This window comes from Hypanus sabinus, chromosome 2 (assembly GCF_030144855.1).
Source record: "Hypanus sabinus isolate sHypSab1 chromosome 2, sHypSab1.hap1, whole genome shotgun sequence".
Classification (NCBI taxonomy): Eukaryota; Metazoa; Chordata; class Chondrichthyes; order Myliobatiformes; family Dasyatidae; genus Hypanus; species Hypanus sabinus.
In genome coordinates this window covers 53,594,515-53,614,228 of record NC_082707.1, presented here as the reverse complement: position 1 = coordinate 53,614,228, position 19,714 = coordinate 53,594,515, and the positions used below count along the sequence as shown (strand labels likewise).

Below are 19,714 nucleotides of genomic sequence, written 5' to 3'. Positions count from 1 at the left end.
TTTCTTGGGGGTGGGGGGATGGTCTGTTTTCTAATTCTATTTTTTTTTTGCATCGGTTTGTGTTAGTTTTTTTATTTGGGCTGTTTTTGAACTTCAGATATGTCTGTGTTGTCGTCACTTCCGGGTCTTCTCTTTACTTTTGTTCCTCTTCCGGGTGCATGAGTTTATAAGTTGGTTAACCCTTTCTATACCAAAGGGTTGATTTTAGAATTATGGCTCAGACCATTAATTTTGTGTCTTGGAATACTAATGGTTTAAATCATCCAATTAAATGAAAGAAGATTTTCAAAGTATTCCAAAGACTTAATGCTCATATCATTTTTGTACAAGAAACTCATGTGAGGAAGGAGGACAAATTTCGTTTTTTTAGATTTTGGCGGGGTCAACAGTATCACGCAAATTCGAACGCTAAAGTAAAAGGAGTTTCAATTTTTATTGACTCCTCTATTCCATTTGTTCAACATGATATTTTTTCGGATCCGAATGGTAGATTTTTGTTAATTATGGGTTTACTTTGTAATAAAAAGGTTGCTTTGATTAATGGTTATGCTCCAAATGTGGATTGTCCTGACTTTTTTAAGTCCTTATTTACCTCTTTACCCAATCTAAATGAATATAAGTTAATAATGGGTGGTGACTTTAATTGCTGTTTAAATCCTCTGATGGATAAATCTTTATCTATTCAGACTTTACCTAATAAGTCAGCCACTTGTATTAACTCTTTTTTGACTGACAATGGAGTTTTTGATATTTGGAGATTTCGGCATCCTAAAGACAAAGAGTTTTCTTTTTTCTCACATGTTTATCACTCTTATTCGAGAATTGATTATTTTTTTGTAGACTCTTGTTTTATTCCATTGGTAATCGGTTGTAACTATGATATTATAGCTATCTCTGATCATGCTCCATTATTACTTTATATGAAATTTACGGATACAGCTTCTAATGCCAGACAATGGCGATTTGACTCTACCTTATTGCAAGACTCTGACTTTATAAAATTTATGGAGGAGCAGATCGACTTCTTCTTTTCAACTAATTCTACAGATGATATCTCCTGCAGAACACTTTGGGACACTTTTAAAGCGTATATACGTGGACAGATTATTTCTTATTCTGTTGGTTTGAGGAAACGTACTAAGATGGAAACTCTTTTATTGGTTGATAAAATTAAAGAGATTGATAAGAAATATTCGATTGCTCCTAGTAAGGAGCTTTACAAACAAAGGGTTGAACTTCAAATGGGACATAGTTTATTACTTACATCCTCGATTGGAAAATCAATTAATGAAAACTAGATCTGATTTTTATATACACAGTGATAAATCTGGTAAACTGTTAGCTAGTCAATTGAAGAATGCTTTGGTTAAACGTCAAATCACTAAGATTTGTCAGTAGAATGGGCATCTGACAGTTAATCATGATGAGATAAATAAGGCATTTCAAGACTTCTATACCTCCCTGTATCAATCTGAATTTCCTCAAGATCATAATACCATGTCTGATTTTCTTGGAAAATTAAATTTTCCAAGATTATCATCTGATGATCTTTTAATATTGAATACTCCTATTACGGATGTAGAAATTAAAGGGGCTATTTCCTCAATGAATTCTGGGAAAGCACCGGGTCCAGATGGTTATACAGTTGAATTTTTTAAATTTTTTTCCGCTACTCTTTCCCCTTGGTTATGTAAGATTTTTGAGGAAGCCATTAGATTGGGGAATTTGCCACAATCTTTTTATAGAGCTTCCATTTCTCTAATATTGAAGAAAGATAAAGACCCTACTAACTGTGCTTCCTATAGACCAATATCTTTATTGAATGTAGACTCCAAGATTTTTTCCAAGTTACTGGCATCTAGATTGGAGAAGGTATTACCCAGAATTATTTCAGATGATCAAACCGGTTTTATTAAAAATCGCTATTCTTTTTTTAACATTAGGAGATTGTTGAATATTGTTTATACTCCCTCACATGACACTTCAGAATGCGTGATTTCATTAGATGCGGAGAAAGCATTTGATAGAGTTGAATGGCCTTACTTATTTAATGTGTTGGAGAAGTTTAATTTTAGTCCGATTTTATATCATGGATTAAATTGATTTATCATACTCCAGTAGCCTCAGTGTTTACCAATAATCAAAGATCTCCCTTTTTTCGCCTATTTTGGGGCACTAGACAAGGATGTCCTCTTAGTCCATTACTATTTAACATTGCCTTAGAACCTTTGGCAATTGCCATCAGACAATCACAGGATATTTTGGGTATTAATCGTGGGACAGACATTCATAAGTTATCTTTGTATGCAGATGATTTATCACTATTCATTTCTAACCCGGAGAAATCCATCCCAGCAGTTTTATCATTATTGGTTCAATTTAGTGAGTTTTTTGGATATGTTAAATCTTAATAAAAGTAAATTGTTTCCTTTGAATAAACGGGTCCCAATTTATGGAAATTTACCTTTTAAATTAGTTACTGATTCTTTTACTTATTTAAGGATCAAAATCACAAAAAACCATAAAGATTTATTTAGATTTAATTTTTTACCCTTAATTGATCAGATTAAAGGTTTGTTTACTAAGTGGTCACCATTATCTTTATCCCTAATAGGTAGGATTAATGCTATTAAGATGGTTATTTTACCTAAGTTTTTATATATTTTTCAAGTGATACCAATTTTTATCCCGAAATCTTTTTTTACTAATGTTGACTCTAAAATTTCTTCATATATATGGCAGAATAAAAATCCCAGGTTAGGTAAAATATATTTACAGAAGACAAAAAAGGAAGGCGGGTTAGCATTACCTAATTTCAGATTTTACTATTGGGCAGTTAATATTAGATACTTGTTATGCTGGTTGAAAGATGGGGGTGGATCTTTCGGCCCTCGTTGGGTGAGTTTAGAAACTAAATCTGTATCAGCTTATGCTCTGGGTTCTATTTTAGGGACTTCTCTCCCTTTTGCTCTTTCTAAATTGCCGAAACGAATTGACAACCCGATAGTTAAACATACTTTGCGTATATGGTTTCAATTTCGGAGATTTTTTTGGGTTGACACAATTCGTTTTAAATAGTCCTATTGTATCTAATTGTTTTTTCCACCCTTTCATTATAGATCAAGCTTATTCGGCTTGGAAAACTAAGGGATTACTAAGATTTTCTGATTTATTTTTGGACAATTGTTTCATGTCTTTTGAGCAATTATCCAACAAATATAACTTGCCTAGATTTCATTTTTTTAGATATTTACAGATTAGACATTTTTTAAGTTCTGTACTCCTTACGTTTCCAAATTTTGTGCCTTCAGATATTTTGGAGAGTTTATTTGAATTAGACCCTTTTCAAAAAGGGCTTATTTCAAAACTTTATAATATAATTATGAAGATACGTTCAGAGCCTCTTTATAAGACTAAAAAGGATTGGGAAAGAGAGCTTAGCCTTATTATTTCTAGTGAGAATTGGGATAGAATTATTCAATTAGTTAATACATCATCGTTATGTGTCAAACATTCATTAATACAATTTAAGGTCGTACATAGGGCCCATATGTCCAAGGATAAATTAGCTCATTTTTACTCTCATATTAGTCCTATTTGTGATAGATGTCAATCTGAAATTGCGTCTTTAACTCATATGTTTTGGTCTTGTTCATTTTTGGAGAAATATTGGAAAGATATTTTTGATATTATTTCTGCGGTTTTGAATATTGATTTACAACCTCATCCTATTACCGCAATTTTTGGTTTACCAATGTTAGACTCACTGCATTTATCTTCTTCTGCCCGTCGAATGATTGCATTTCTAACTCTGATAGCTAGAAGATCTATATTGTTGAATTGGAAGGAAGTTAATCCTCCCACTGTATTTAATTGGTTCTCTCAAACTATGTTATGTTTAAATTTAGAAAAAATTAGAAGTGGTGCTTTTGAGACTTCTATTAAATTTGAAAAGTTATGGAGACCATTTATTCAACATTTTCATATGATGTAATATGACCCTGTGCCAAGTTCATTTGATTTCCCAGCTTTTAGCTTATGTATGTTGAGAGGACCGGAAGTGACAGCATCAATGAATATTTATTTTTGTGAGATATTATAAACAGCCCCCTTTTTTTCTCTCTTTCTTTTTTTTGCTTCTTTTTTCTTCTATATTAGTTATTAGATTAGTAGATTAACTAGTTTTGCATTATATTTTTTTTTCTTTTTTTTCTTTCTTTTTTCTGTTTTTTTATATCATATATTATGAAATATTTAGACTTACCATGTTCATACATATATTTTATGGCTTATGTCTTGGTAAACTCATTTATATTGTAACTATTATGTATGTTTTTTTTCATATGTAATGGAATTTGTATGTAGGTAATTTCTTTATCAATATATCATTTGTATTCTGTCCATATTACTACTAATAATAAAAAGATTTAGAAAGAAAAAGATTAGATATGGCAAGGTTATTTTTCATGGTAGGGGATTCTAGGACAAGAGGGCACGACTTCAGGATTGAAGGGCGTCCATTTAGAACAGAAATACAGAGAAATTACTTTAGTCTGAGGGAGGTAAATCTGTGGAATTTGTTGCCATGAGCTGCTGTGGAGGCCAAGTCATTGGGTGTATTTAAGGCAGAGATAGATAGGTTCTTTATTAGCCAAGGCATCAAAGGGTACAGGGTGAAAGCAAGGAATGGGGATGACTGGAAGAATTGAATCAGCCCATGATTGAATGGCAGAGCAGACTCAAAGGGCTGAATGGCCTACTTCTGCTCCTATATCTTATGGTCTTATAGGAGGCTCAAAGGAGCAAGATAGATTAGCTAGTTGAGTGGTGTCACTCAACATCTGCAAGAACAAGGAACGGGTTGTGGACTTCAAGAAGGGGCATTTGATATAGCACACACCTGTCTTCACAGAGTAGTCAGCAGTGAAATGGGTGAGCAGTTTCAAGATCTAGGAAATCTCTCAGAGGATCTATCCTGAGCTGCAATCACAAAGATGACATTCGGGCTGCTGTACTACATTTGGAGATTCTGGAGATTTGGTGTGTCCCCAAGGATTCTTTTAAATTTCTACAGGTGTGTAGAGGAGAGAATTCTCATTGGTTGCATCTCAGTGTGGTATACAGGCTCCAAAGCACAGGATCAAAAGAGACAGCAGAGGATCATAGGCTCAGCCAGCTCTGTCAAGGATACAGTCCATCCCTCCCCATCATCAAGGACATCTTCGAGAGGTGATACATCAAGAAGGCAACATGATCATTAAGAGGCATGCCTTCTTCTCATTATGACTCTCAGAGAAGAGGTACAAGAGCCTGACGACCAAAACATGATGATTTAAGAGCTGTTTCTCCCCCTCTGCTGTCCAATTACTGAATGGTCCAGAACCCATGAATACTACCACATTATTCCTTTTGTGGCATTATTTATTTACTTTAATAATTTATAGATTTTTGCTGTATAGATATTTATGCTGTATGTCAGTGATTAATAATTTTGAGTCTAATTCTAGAGAGAAAATCTGAATGTGCTGGTATGTAATCGTTCGAAAATAGTACCAGAAAAGAAGAGCATTAGCAGTACAGGGATATTAATTTTGTTTTGGGAAGCAAGCTCTGAACTGCAATATCCAAGTTCTACTAAGGTGGATTGGCAATTTTGTGTAAATGAAGAGGGTATCTTTGACTTAACTAGCATTGCAGGTTTTAATGTGTACAGCCATGTTTACTAGGGACCAATCCCCTATACTGATCAGGGGGTGGTGTCAAAGTCAGAAATTTCTGTGAAAACTCATCTAATCGGGCAATATCTGTGGAGAAAAAAAAAGACATAGTTAACATTTCCAATCGATGATGATTCTTCAGAATTAGGATTGGTGATCCATCTGGATTGAAGATTGTGTCACTTGTTCCTCATTCTCAATGGGTCTGTTGGCAAAATGAGGCTCCAAATACCCATGCCCCCAAACCTTCCCCTGCCCGTTCTCTAAAATTCTGTTTAAAATTGGGAACTGGAGCTGCATGATCTGGCAGCCCACTTTAAATTCCTCTTCACTGGACACCAAGTCTATTAAGCTGGTAGATTTCTCCGTGGAGTTCCTGTAAGACTCAGAAGATCCATTAAAATTTCACACCAATTGGGGAAGTATAGTGTCTACCCTTTGATTAAGTATCCCACTTCCTCTTTCCTGCAAGTATCTAGGACATCCATGTTTATAGATGCAATATGTCAGGTGGATATCACATCAATATTTAGTGAATCATCCTGTGATTTAAATTGTAAATATAAGTTTGCCATAAGCCTATATTATTTCATTAACAAGGCTCTTGCACTAGGAATATAAGACCATAAGACATAGGGGCAGAATTTGGCCACTGAGTCTGTCCCGCCATTCCATCGTGACTGATTAATTATCTTTCTCAATCCCGTTCTCCTGCCTTCTCGCTGTAACCTTTGACACCCTGACTAATCAAGATCCTATCAGCCTCTGCTTCAAATATACTCTAATGTCTTGGCCTCCACTGCTGTCCATGGCAATGAACTCCACATATTCAACACCCTCTGGCTCAAGAAATTCCTTCTTATCTCTGTTCTAAATGGACTTCCCTCTAATCCTCTGGTCCTAGACGCACCCACTATAGAAAACATACTCTCCATATCCACGCTATCTAGACTTTTCAATATTCAATAGGTTTCAATGAGATCTTCTCTCATTCTTCTAAACTCCAGCAAGTGCAGGCCCGAAGCCATCAAATGTTCTTCAAACATTTAAACTTTCATTCCCATACTCATTCGCTTGAAACTCCTATGAACTCCTATTCAAGTCCCCTTGAATATACAGTATACATTAAATTTTCCTTCTTACCACTGACACAACACGCACGTTCACATTTAGGGAATCCTGCACAAGGATGCTCATGTCTCTTTGTACATCTGATTTTCAACTTTTCTTCTTGTTCAGAAAATAGTTTAGATTTTTATTCCTATTACCAATGTGCATGACCATATACTTCCCTACACTATATTCCATATGCCACCTCTTTGCCCATTCTTCCAATCTGTGTTAAGTCCTACTTCAGCTCCCTGCTTCCTCAACACTACCTGTCCCTAACCTATCTTCCTCAAAGAATTGCAACAGATTTGTCAGGCAAGATTTTCCTTTAAGGAAACCATGCTGTCATTGGTCTATTTTATCATGTGCGTCCAAGTATCCTGAAGCCTCTTCCTAATAATCAACTCCAACATCTTCCCAACCACTGAAGTCAGGCTAACTGGCCTATAATTTCCTTTCTTCTGCCCCCTCCCTTCTTAAAGGGTGGAGTGACACAATTTCCCAGTCCTTTGGAAACATTCCAGAGTCTAGTGATTTTTGAACGATCTCTACTAATCCCTCCACAATCTCTTCAGCTACCTCTTTCAGAACCCTGGAGTGTAGTCCAACTGATCCAGATACTTACCAACCTTCAAATCTTTCAGCTTCCCAAACACCTTCACCTTAGTAATAACAACAACACTCAACACAGCCCACTGACACTCGTGAATTTGTGGCATATTGCTTGTGTCTTCTGCACAAAACACTTATTCAATTCATCTTGCACTTCTTTGTCTCTCATGACTACCTATCCAGCATCATTTTTCAGAAGTATAATACCCACTCTCGCTTTTCTTTTATGTCTGAAAAAATTTTTGGTATTCACCTTGATATTGTTGGTTGGTTTATTTTTATATTTCATCTCTTCTCTCCTGTTTTTTTTAGTTTCCTTCTGTTGGTTTTTAAAAGCAGCGCAATCCTTTAACTTTCCACTAATTTTTGCGCTATTATATGTGCTGTCTTTTTCTTTTTTGCTGCCTTTGACTTTTTATAGCCACAGTCGCCTCATCCTCCCTTCATCCTCCCTGAATCTATCCTATGACTTCCGAATAGCACCCAGAAATTGTTTTTCCAATCAACTTTAGCCAACTCCTCATCCACCATAATGGAACAGTAATTATCTGAAACATGTGTGCTCATGAGTGCCATTGCCAAACCTGTTGCACAGCCCATCCATGGAGGCATGTAGACCCCGCAGCAGAGTCCGTGCTTGTGACACTATCATTCTGCCTACAGTTGTTGCGCCTTTAAATTATCAAGCTTAAGTTCTAGCCCACACCTGTTTGTGTTGAAACCTGTTGAGCCTAAGCCTGACCAATGTAATGCAGGCCCACTCACACGACAACTGCTCCAACAATAGCTACTCCACTTAATCCTCGCTTCTTTTTATTTGTCCTTATTAAGTTACTATAATCCCAAGCAGTCTCCTGTTCTGCAGACCAGTCCCGATAGGCCCTGCTCGTTTTTTAAACCTGGCACGTAAAGTCAACAAAGAACTATCTCCAACTCACTCCTTGGTCTTCCACTCTGCAGACATAAGAAATTAAAGTAGGAATGGGTGAATTACCCCTTTGAATCTATTTCACCATTTAAATCGATCATGCTGCACCATCTCCTGTGCTAACCCTGATACCCTTATTATCCAAAAATCAGATAATATATATCTTCAAACTACACTGTACTACAGTACCTACTGGCAACACTTATGACACATCAATATTTTTCACAATTGTCAACTTCGTTAAGACTTGGTTATGCAAACCGTATGCCTACAGGTGAGTTCTCACTGATTTCAAGATTTCAAGAACTGCATAGGGCTGCAGTTTTACATTGGAGATGAATGATGGAGGAAATAGTAGCATCTGAATAAATGTAAACCATCTATCCTTAACATTTATCATTTTGATGTAAATCTAGCCCTACAAATATGTATGTACTTTTAACTCTGAAATTAATTTAAGTAACATCAAAATATGTTATTTGTTTTAAAGTTTAGTTCTGGCTTTCAAAATATTGTTTTGAATTCTTCCACTTGGTGTTGCTTCAGTACTATCATTACATGAAGACTTTTTTTAGCTTTCATTGGAAGTATCCAATGTAAGTTTCCACGAATAAAAAAAAGGTGTGTTGTTTTTGTTTGTTTTTATTATTGAAGGTAGAAATGTACAGAGAGGTAGTGTTAATATTTTGTGATAAATTTATGCTTTGACTTTGCTTTACATAGTAGAACAATCCCTGCTGAAGTAAAAACCATTTTCTATACTGCACCTTTTGATTTGTTTGTTGCAGTTAACAGCGGAAATGATTCTGCGTATAGCCAATGAGCCAGTACTCCCTTTCAATGTTTTGGATGTAGCCCTGGAGGTTCAAGAACAACTGAAAGGTAATGTGACTACATGAGCAGTTGACCTTTTGAAATTGTTCTTCATTTAAATAAACTGTTGTTCATCCTTTTCTTTCTCAATAACCTCAAATCATATATTATCAGACTTTCCAATATCCTGTACTCCTTACATTTTGATATTAGAATTGGTTGGTTGCTCCTATGATAAATGTTCATACAGTGCAGCTCTTTTGTGTTTGACTTTCTTTTCTGTGCACAGTAATAATCCATTGTTGCATAAAGACCTTGAAGTTATAATATTATGAAATATTGTCTTTAATTTATATTTGTGCTGTGTCTGTCTTTAATGTAATTTTCAAACATTTCTTCACTATATAAAGATGGAAGTATTGCTTCAGATCAAATGCTGACACTGGCCAGTGCCCTGAGAGAAACTGCACAACTTTTTCAATCAGATGAAATGCGCCCAGCTAATAATCCAAAGGAGCAAGACCCTGCACATCTGAGAATGTTGAATCATGTGCTGCAAAACGTAGAGAAAAACTTCCTCGTCCAATGGGCTCCTCCAGGATATTTTAGGTACAGAAAAGTCTTTTTGACATGTATATCACTCAGATATTTTCAAATATCCTATTATGAAATAATGTTGAAAAATATTATAAATAATAATGTATGTTTATACATTAACTGATGCTTATACCAAACATTTAACACTTAAGCCAGAATGTTTCAATTTTAATATTTTGTAGTTAACAAAAAGCTTTGTGTTTTAAAAATACTGTAGCTTAGAAGCCTGATGGTACAAAGAGACAAAGTACCCCCACTGTTAATATTGCTAAATCCTTGGGTAAAAGTCATAAAGCTTTTCTTCATTCATTTACTGGAACAAGTTCAGGGATGGTACAGACCTGAAGGATGCAATAAAGCAACTGGAGTTGTCCCAACTTTTTTTAGTAGAGCTATCCAATATGCCCTGCTTTCTATTATTTTGATATACCTGTAAATTATTATTTTCAACATTTTATCAATTTTCTGTTGATTAATATAGAAACTCCTTCAGCACCTTTTCAAAAAATGATTCACTCTAAAAATTTGTTTCTTCACATTACCTTTCCTAATTTTCTGAATCTTTCTAAGTCTATGACTGCCAGTACAAGTAGATCTTTACTTATTTATTTCCATCAAAGCTGTCCGTGATTTTTAGCACCTCTATTGAATTATCAATCTTCCTCTCTGATGTACAAAAACTGACAACAGATTCTGTCTCTCCTCATCCTTGGTACATTTCAAGACCTGGATGAAAGTGAAAAATGAATGCAATGCCTCAGCTCAGGCTTAATCAGAATTCAATAAAGCTTTACCTGTGACTTCCTTGTTTTTATCTTTCAGTCCTTTGTCATATTTATGTTAACTGCAAGGAATTGCATAAATGTTCCTAAAGCTTTTCTATTCCTGCACAGACTTTGATATTGTACCACTTCATTCATTTTGCCTTTCCTCATTCATCAAGTTAAAATGTAACACAATACTTCTTGCATCAAATTTTATTTGTCATCTACCTTTCCATTTTATTGTTTTGTTTTTGCTAGATTTCTCACCGCCTGCTTGACTGCAGGTTTTAACATTACATGCTGTATTCCCAATTCAAGGGTTTTGGTATTTATCATAAAGAACATCTGCCCTAATAATGATTTCTGGGAGCAACTCTGTTTATGACACTCTTTGTATTCTGTCTCATAGCCATTTAGATGCTTATCTTATTAGGCCTGTCCTATTTTGTCAAATCCCTTTACACACTCCGAATAAGTAACAGTAACCACATCAAATTATGTAAGAAAATCAATCAAGTTAATTAACCACAATTTGCCTTTCATAAATGCATGCTGACATTTATTCATTGCCTTGTATTTTACTAAATGCAAATTGATTTGTCCCAGATTCTCACTGTTTCCCCAATCCTGCCCAAAAAAAAGGCTCTGGAAGGTGGACTGCAAAGTTGACCAAATCTGTGCAGTTCTTTCTTAACTAGTCTGGACATAATCAACTGAAAGGTCTTCAAAGTTTCAAAGTACATTTATTATCATTGCATACAGAGGAGAACCATGGTGGTTGACCTCTCACAAGCAGCCATAGAATCCATTCAAAAAATCGTCAAACACCCAATGCGCGAAAAAAAGAACAAATTGCATAAATAGCAAAAAGCAAGCAAACAGCACAAGGAATATTGAACATCAAACCAGCAGTATTCAATTTAATTCAGTTCAGTGCCACACTGCAAGCCAATGTTTTTCACTGTAGCAACCCAGTCTGCATCGATCACCCCAATCAAACTGCTCAAAAGCAATAAAAGAAAACGGTAACCAGAATTTAAGAACACATGCAACATGAACCTCTAAGTCCCCCGAATTGAGTCCATAGCCTCTCGAATCAGTCCTGGAAATATGGACCCAAGACTCCTTCACTTCCTTCTGACAGCAGCTAGTGAAAGAGAGGGGATGACTGGTCAGATGGCACCAAGCACCCGCCCATTCTCTGCTCTTGTCCTTGTCGAATTCAACCTTGATCGACGCTTCAATCGAAGAGAAGCAATTGAGTCAATCATAATCAGAGAGAAGTAATGGAGTGAATCATAGGCTCACACCTTTGACACATTCGGAGAGAAACAATGGAGTTGGTCGTAGGCTTGCATCCTGGACACAATCAGAGAGAAACAATGGAGTCAATCATGAGCTTGTGCCCTCAATAGCTCAATCAGAGAGAAGCAATTGAGCGTCATCATGATCATGAGCTCGTGCTCCGTCTCCAGGCGACCAGGCCTCCAGACCACACTCTCAGCTCCAAACCTCACCGAACTCCCTTTGGAGACAGCAAAGTGCCAGATTGCTCAATTGACTGCAAAACACACCATCATAATATAGATCACAGGTTCTATTCACATACAACTTAGTAGTAGAATCATATTTGAAAGAAGAAGTAAAAGAAGTAGTTTTGTGAACTGTCAGCAGGATGATACCATTAGTTGCATTGTTCACTGGCACCATCTTGCTTTGTCTTCTTTTCTGTCAGAAATTTATTATTTTATGAACCATTGCATTTGTTTCAGTTTTGGCTGGCTGCTCTGTAGTTGCTGTTTTTTATCACTCTCCTTTTAAAGGCGTATTTGTCTGTAATGTATTTGTACCCTCCACTAGTCCATTACCTAAGGTAGACTTGAAGATCATGGAGAAAGCGTCCCCACTTTCCCCTTTGCTTCCCTTTGTATTCTAAGATCGTTTCATCTAACTGGGTTATTTTACCAGCCTTTAAAAAGCCCTGCATTGATATTTGACATACCTACCCTTATTGCTTTCTTTCTCCTTTGTTGCTTCATGGTAGTCAAATCCAAAGTTGCAGACAGCCAGGTCCTCTTATTCCTTATGAATATTTACTTCTTTGTCTCCATTTAACTCATCATTTATCTTTATTTACTCTTTTAAGTTATTTGTGTTTATAAAAGACTTTTAGCTATCTTTTAATATGAACTAGTCTCATAATCCTTCTTTGCCCCTATTATTCAATTTTTTATTATTTCCTATAGCTCATTTTAACACCACATGGCATTGCAGCCTATTTTTTGTCTTATTTTATTCCTTGCAAATTTAGTCATCCAGATGACTGCCTTTATCTGCATTTCGTTTCATCTCATGAGAATTTGTCTACAGCCATTATTTGATTTATGGATACATTCTTGGAAAATATTTCATAAAAGTGAAATTTCATAAACTGAAAAAGCTGTACAAATGCATTGTGGTCATTCTGGTACAATGTATTCCTTTGTGCATGGGTAGCACACTATTCACCCTCACAAAAAATACCTTGGTAAATCAAAGAGGCATACTCCAACGAGTCATTGGCCTTACAGCAATATTTTGTAAATCAGCATTCGTAAATCTGCTATTTAAAGGTAGTTGATTTTTTAACGTTTATTCAAAGGGTGTAGAGGTCCCCAGCAAGCTCAATATTTGATCCTATTTCTAATTTAGAAAATGATCATGGATCACTTTATTGAACTGCTGCAGTACTTTTAACATCCGGTGCTGAAGTTAGGTTCAAAGTTCAAAGAGGTATGTTTAGGAGTTTTGTAAGCAGCTTGCAGAACGTTGCTGTGGTTCACTGGTGCCATCTTATTTCAAAGAGTTCTCATTCCTTGATCCAACAGCAGTGAAAGGCTGACAGTATTTTTTCACGTCAGGATAATAAGTGACTTGTTACTTGGAAGATGATCTGCAGGTAGTATTCCCATTTATCTAGTGCCCCTTTTCGAAATGGTAAAGATTGTGGCATTGGTGGGTGATTTTGAAGGATTGTTCCTGAGCCAAATCACTGTTGAATTACTGAAACTACATTTCTCCAGTTAAATTAATGGATTTTCTTATTCTTTTACATGATTCTACATGATTATAGTATGGTTATTCTTCCTTGAGCACATTCTTCACTTGCCTATTTTACTCCTAGAACTACAACTAACATTCATTTCTCCTTGCGCTGTTAAAACTTGGAGTTCTCTTGTGTAGATACCAGAAATTCTCTCTTGCTTTTATATTGGGTTTTTGCAGCTTTGGTAAAAAGAAATTGAAACCCCCTCTCTACCTAACCCAGTAATACTTGTTCTTGATCAGCCATGTTGGAATGCCCTTTTTGAGAAGGACTCCTCTGAGGTGCAAGTGCTATTGGTAGGTTAAAATGCAGGCTTTGATAAGCACATTTCAGCGAGGAAGGTGAGAAGCAAAAAAGTAATGCATATCTGCTAGTTTACTAAAAGGACAAGAATGAAAGTCAGCAGAGTCATATATTCCTCCTTTGAGATGTGGAAGATAAGGGAGAAGTCAAGTCTATGCAGGAAGCTGCAGTTCCTCTGAGAATAAATGGAGCTGCATTTGGTCTTACTGGGGAAAATACAGGAGGCAGAGATAATTACAGACAGGAGTTCTCAAGCAGGAAGGAGCCAGAAGGGGCCATGAGAAGGCCTTGGTCAGCAGGATTAAGGAAAACCCCAGGGCATTCTACAAGTATGTGAAGAGTAAGAGGATAAGATGTGTGAGAATAGGACCAATCAAGTGTGACAGTGGAAAAGTGTGTATGGAACCAGAGGAGATAGCTGAGGTACTTAATGAATACTTTGCTTCAGTATTCGTTGTGGAAACTGATCTTGGCAATTGTAGGGATGACTTACAGTGGATTCTAAAGCTTGAGCATATAGAAATTAAGAAAGAGGATGTGCTGGAGCTTTTGGAAAGCATCAAGTTGGATAAATCTCCAGGACCAGGTGAGATGTACCCCAGGCTACTGTGGGAGGCAAGGGAGGAGATTGAGGAGCCTCTGGCAATGATCTTTGCATCATCAATGGGGACAGGAGAGGTTCTGGAGGATTGGAGGTTTGTAGATGTTGTTCCCTAATTCAAGAAAGGGAGAGGAGATAGCCTAGGAAATTATAGACCAGAGAGTCTTACTTCAGTAGTTGGTAAGTTGATGGAGAAGATCCTGAGAGGCAGGATTTATGAACATCTGGGGAGGCATAATATGATTAGGAATAGTCAAAATGGCTTTGTCAAAGGTAGGTCATGTCTTACGAACCTGATTGAATTTTCTGAGGATGTGACTAAACATATTGATGCAAGTAGTGCATATGGATTTCAACAAGATAAGGTACCACATGCAAGGCTTATTGAGAAAACAAGGAGGCATAGGATCCAAGGGGACCTTGCTTTGTGGATCCAGAACTGGCTTGCTGACAGAAGGCAAAGAGTGGTTGTAGGTGGGTCGTATTCTGCATGGAGGTCGGTGACCAGTGGTGTGCCTCAGGGATCTGTTCTGGGACCCCTTCTCTTCATGATTTTTATAAATGACCTGGATGAAGAAGTGGAAAGATGGGTTAATAAATTTGCTGATGATGCAAAGGTGGAAGGTGTTGTGGATAGTGTGGAGGGCTGTCAGAAGTTACAGCGGGGCATCGATAGGATGCAGAACAGGGCTGAGAAGTGGTAGATGGAGTTCAACCCAAGTAAGTGTGAAGTGGTTCATTTTGGTAGGTCAAATATGTTGGCAGAATATAGTGTTAATGGTCAGACTCTTGGCAGTGTGGAGGATCAGAGGGATCTTGGGGTTTGAGTCCATTGGACACTCAAAGCTGCTGTGCAGGTTGGCATAGGGTGCATTGGCCTTCAACAATCATGGGATTGAGTTTAGGAGCCAAGAGGTAATGTTACAGCTATATAGGACCCTGGTCAGTCCCCACTTGGAGTACTGTGCTCAGTTCTGGTTGCCTCACTACAGAAAAAATATGGAAACTATAGAAAGGGTGCAGAGGAGATTTACAAGGATGTTACCTGGATTGGGGAGGAAACCTTATGAGAATAGGTTGAGTGAACCCAGCCTTTTCTCCTTGGAGCGACGGAGGATGAGAGTTGACCTCAGTTCTATATGGCCATCTCACAGGTAAATGCATATGCAAAAAATTTAATTTAAGATCTCCCCCACCTCTTTCTGCTCCATCCATTGATGACTCTTTTGCTCTTAGTATATTTGTAGAAGCCCTTGGGATTCTCCTTCACCTTGTCTGTTAGGCATGCCTTTTTTTTAGCCCGCCTGATTTCTCTCTTAAATGTTCTCTTACATTTCTTACACTCTCAAGTTCCTTGCTGCCTACACCTGCTATGCACCCCCTTCATCTTCTTAACCAGCACCTCGATATCTCTCGAAAACCAAAGTTCCCTAAACCAGTTAGCCTTGCCTTTTATTCTGACAGGAACATACAAACTCTATACTCTCAAATTTTCACCTTTGGGCCTCCCACTTACTAATCACACCTTTGCCTGAAGACAACCAGTCCAGCCCTTTCTAATACCATCAAAATTGGCCTTTCTCCAGTTTAGAATTTCATCCCAAGGAACAGGCTTATCTTTCTCCATAATTATCTTGAAACTAATTAGATTATGATCAAAGTGTTCCCATACACATACTTTTGTCACCTGCCCTGTCTTGTTCTTTAATAATAGTATCACTGTCTCTAGTTGGGACCTCTATGTACTGATTAATGTAACTTTCCTGAAAACATTTAGCTCTATACCATCCATCCCTTTTACAGTATGGGAGACCCAGTCAACGTGGAAAATTAAGATCACTTACTATCACAACCCTATGTTCCTTGTAACTGTCTGCAAACTGTCTACAAATTCACTCCTCAAAATCCTATTAGTGTTCTACAATATAATCCCATTAATGCAGTCATCCCTTTCTTATTTCTCAATTTCACCCATATAGCCTCACTAGACAAGCTCTTCAGTCTGTCCTGTGTGAGCACTGTGGTGGTGTTTTGTACTGGTGGTGTACTGGAGAGTAACCAAAGTTATTCCTCTGTTTAAAAAGGTTGTTATAAAAAAATCAGTAAATTATGGGTTAGAGAACCTTTACATCAAAGGTAGGGAACTTATTGGAGTAGTGTCTTAGGGATAGGATCTAATTGGAACTAGAAAGGCATAGACTAACTGGACTTGCAAGCAGAAGAGGTCTCTCTTATAACCTTCATTAAGTTTTTTGAGGGGGTGATGAATCTGATGAATGAAGGTAGCACAATGGATGTTGCTTGCGTAAAGCATTCAATCAGGTCCCTCATGGTAGGCTGGGTCCAGAAGATTAAGGCAATGGAATGCACAGAAACTTAGTAAATTGAATTTAATATTTGCTTGGCCACAGAACAAAAAGGATAGTAGTGGAGGGGTGGTATTTTGACTGGAGGACTGTGAACAGTGGTCTTTTGCAATAATCAGTGCTGGAATGTCTATAATGCTTTGGACAAAAATGTAGGTGTGTTGGTTCGTAAGTTTGCAGGTGAACTAGTGTTGGCAGAGTTGTAGATAGTGACGCAAGTTGTAAAGGGTAAAGGATATAGTAATATACTGATCAGTTAGAACTACGGGCAGAAAAATAGCATTTGAAGTTTAATCTAGACAGAGTAAGGTGTTGTAATTTGGGAGGTCAAATGTAAAGAAAACATAGACGGCAAATGTCAAGGATCTGAGGAGCTCTGTGATACAGAGTGATTTTGGCATGAAAGTCCATACTTCCCTTATAGTGGAACACAAGTCAAGAGGGTAGTAATAAAAGCATCGAAGTGTTGAACATAGCAGATAGGCAGTCAACCAACAGCAGTATAAAGTTTTGGTTTTGTCTCATTTGGAGTATGTGTGTGATCAACTCCTTAGATTCTGGATTAGTTCCTGAGGATTGGAGGGTGGCTAATGTAACCCCACTTTTTAAAAAAGGAGGGAGAGAGAAACCGGGGAATTATAGACCGGTGAGTCTGACATCGGTGGTGGGGAAAATGCTAGAGTCGGTTATCAAAGATGTGAAAACAGCACATTTGGAAAGAGGTGAAATCATCGGACAAAGTCAGCATGGACTTGTGAAAGGAAAGTCATGTCTGACGAATCTTATAGAATTTTTTGAAGATGTAACTAGTAGAGTGGATAGGAGAGAGCCAGTGGATGTGGTATATTTAGATTTTCAAAAGGCTTTTGACAAGGTCCCACACAGGAGATTAGTGTGCAATTTTAAAGCACACGGTATTGGGGGTATGGTATTGATGTGGATAGAGAATTGGTTGCAAGACAGGAAGCAAAGAGTGGGAGTAAACGGGACCTTTTCAGAATGGCAGGCAGTGACTAGTGGGGTACCGCAAGGCTCAGTGCTGGGACCCCAGTTGTTTACAATATATATTAATGATTTAGACGAGGGAATTAAATGCAGCATCTCCAAGTTTGCGGATGACACGAAGCTGGGCGGCGGTGTTAGCTGTGAGGAGAATGCTAAGAGGATGCAGGGTGACTTGGATAAGTTAGGTGAGTGGGCAAATTCATGGCAGATGCAATTTAATGTGGATAAATGTGAGGTTATCCACTTTGGTTGCAAGAACGGGAAAACAGATTATTATCTGAACGGTGGCCGATTAGGAAAAGGGGAGATGCAACGAGATCTGGGTGTCATTGTACACCAGGCATTTGAAGGTGGGCATGCAGGTACAGCAGGCGGTGAAAAAGGCAAATGGTATGTTGGCATTCATAGCAAAAGGATTTGAGTACAGGAGCAGGGAGGTTCTACTGCAGTTGTACAAGGCCTTGGTGAGACCGCACTTAGAATATTGTGTGCAGTTTTGGTCCTCTAATCTGAGGAAAGACATTCTTGCCATAGAGGGAGTACAGAGAAGGTTCACCAGATTGATTCCTGGGATGGCAGGACTTTCATATGAAGAAAGACTGGATCGACTAGGCTTATACTCACTGGAATTTAGAAGATTGAGGGGGGATCTTATTGAAACGTATAAAATTCTAAAGGGATTGGACAGGCTAGATGCAGGAAGATTGTTTCCGATGTTGGGGAAATCCAGAACGAGGGGTCATAATTTAAGGATAAAGGAGAAGCCTTTTAGGACCGAGATGAGGAAAAACTTCTTCACACAGAGAGTGGTGAATCTGTGGAATTCTCTGCCACAGGAAACAGTTGAGGCCGGTTTGTAGCTAAAGGGATCGGGGGTATGGAGAGAAAGCAGGTACAGGGTTCTGAGTTGGATGATCAGCCATGATCATACTGAATGGCGGTGCAGGCTCGAAGGGCCTACACATGCACCTATTTTCTATGTTTCTGTCTGGTCACTGCTTTGCAGGAAGGATGTGGAGGCTTTGGAGAAAATAAAAGGTTCAGCAGGATGTTACTTGGAATAGAGAGTTTTAGCTATGTATAAGGAGAGGTTGGACAAACTTGGATTATTTTCCCTGGAGCATAAGAGCCTGAAGGGCGACCCAATAGAAGTTTATAAAATTATGAACGTTAAAGACAGGATAGATACCAGTGTAATTTTCCCAGGGTGGAAATGTTGAATCCTAACAGATTTATAAGGCAAGAGTGGAAGGTTCCTGGAGTGTGTTATCAGGGAAATGGTGGAAGCAAGCACAATAGCAATGTTTAAGGGGTATTTAGACAGACACGTGACCAAACTGGGAATGGAAGGATATAGACTATGTGCAGGCAGATGGGATTTGTTTGGATTAACAACATGGCTGGTTCAGTCATTCTGGGCCAGAGGACTGCTTTTGTGCTGTTGTGTTCAATTGTCCGTTGTCCCATAGATTATTGCTTTTCCACAATTTATGCCACTTTTACATATTACTCCTATTTGGTGGCCTGCTGTACACATCTAGAAATCACCCTTATATTGTTCATACCAAAAAGCTGTTGTTTAAATTGTTTATGACTTATTACATATATTATATCCTTTTCCAATGTTACACTAATTGTTCATTTGATGCACCCGTCAGATGATCCTTTTTATTTACCCTATCTGGATTTAGTTCTCTAAAAACCTCTCACTGGTACTTGGATTTCAGAAAAATGCCTTAAATCAGCAACAATCTAAAAAACACCCATGATGATAATCTGTAAAGCATCACAATTCTGTATTTGGCCACTTCAA

At 37.7% G+C, this 19,714-nt stretch overlaps 1 protein-coding gene across 9 annotated transcripts in view; it reads left to right on the top strand.

Moving 5' to 3' along the window:
• LOC132378867 (inactive N-acetylated-alpha-linked acidic dipeptidase-like protein 2) overlaps positions 1-19,714 on the top strand; it is a 937,774-nt gene that overhangs the window by 897,331 nt on the left and 20,729 nt on the right. For all 9 annotated transcript variants that reach the window (XM_059946161.1, XM_059946120.1, XM_059946130.1 and 6 more), the window contains 2 exons: positions 9,156-9,249; positions 9,591-9,789. In XM_059946161.1, coding sequence (XP_059802144.1) covers positions 9,156-9,249; positions 9,591-9,789 — 293 coding nt within the window. The remainder of the gene's footprint in view (positions 1-9,155; positions 9,250-9,590; positions 9,790-19,714) is intronic.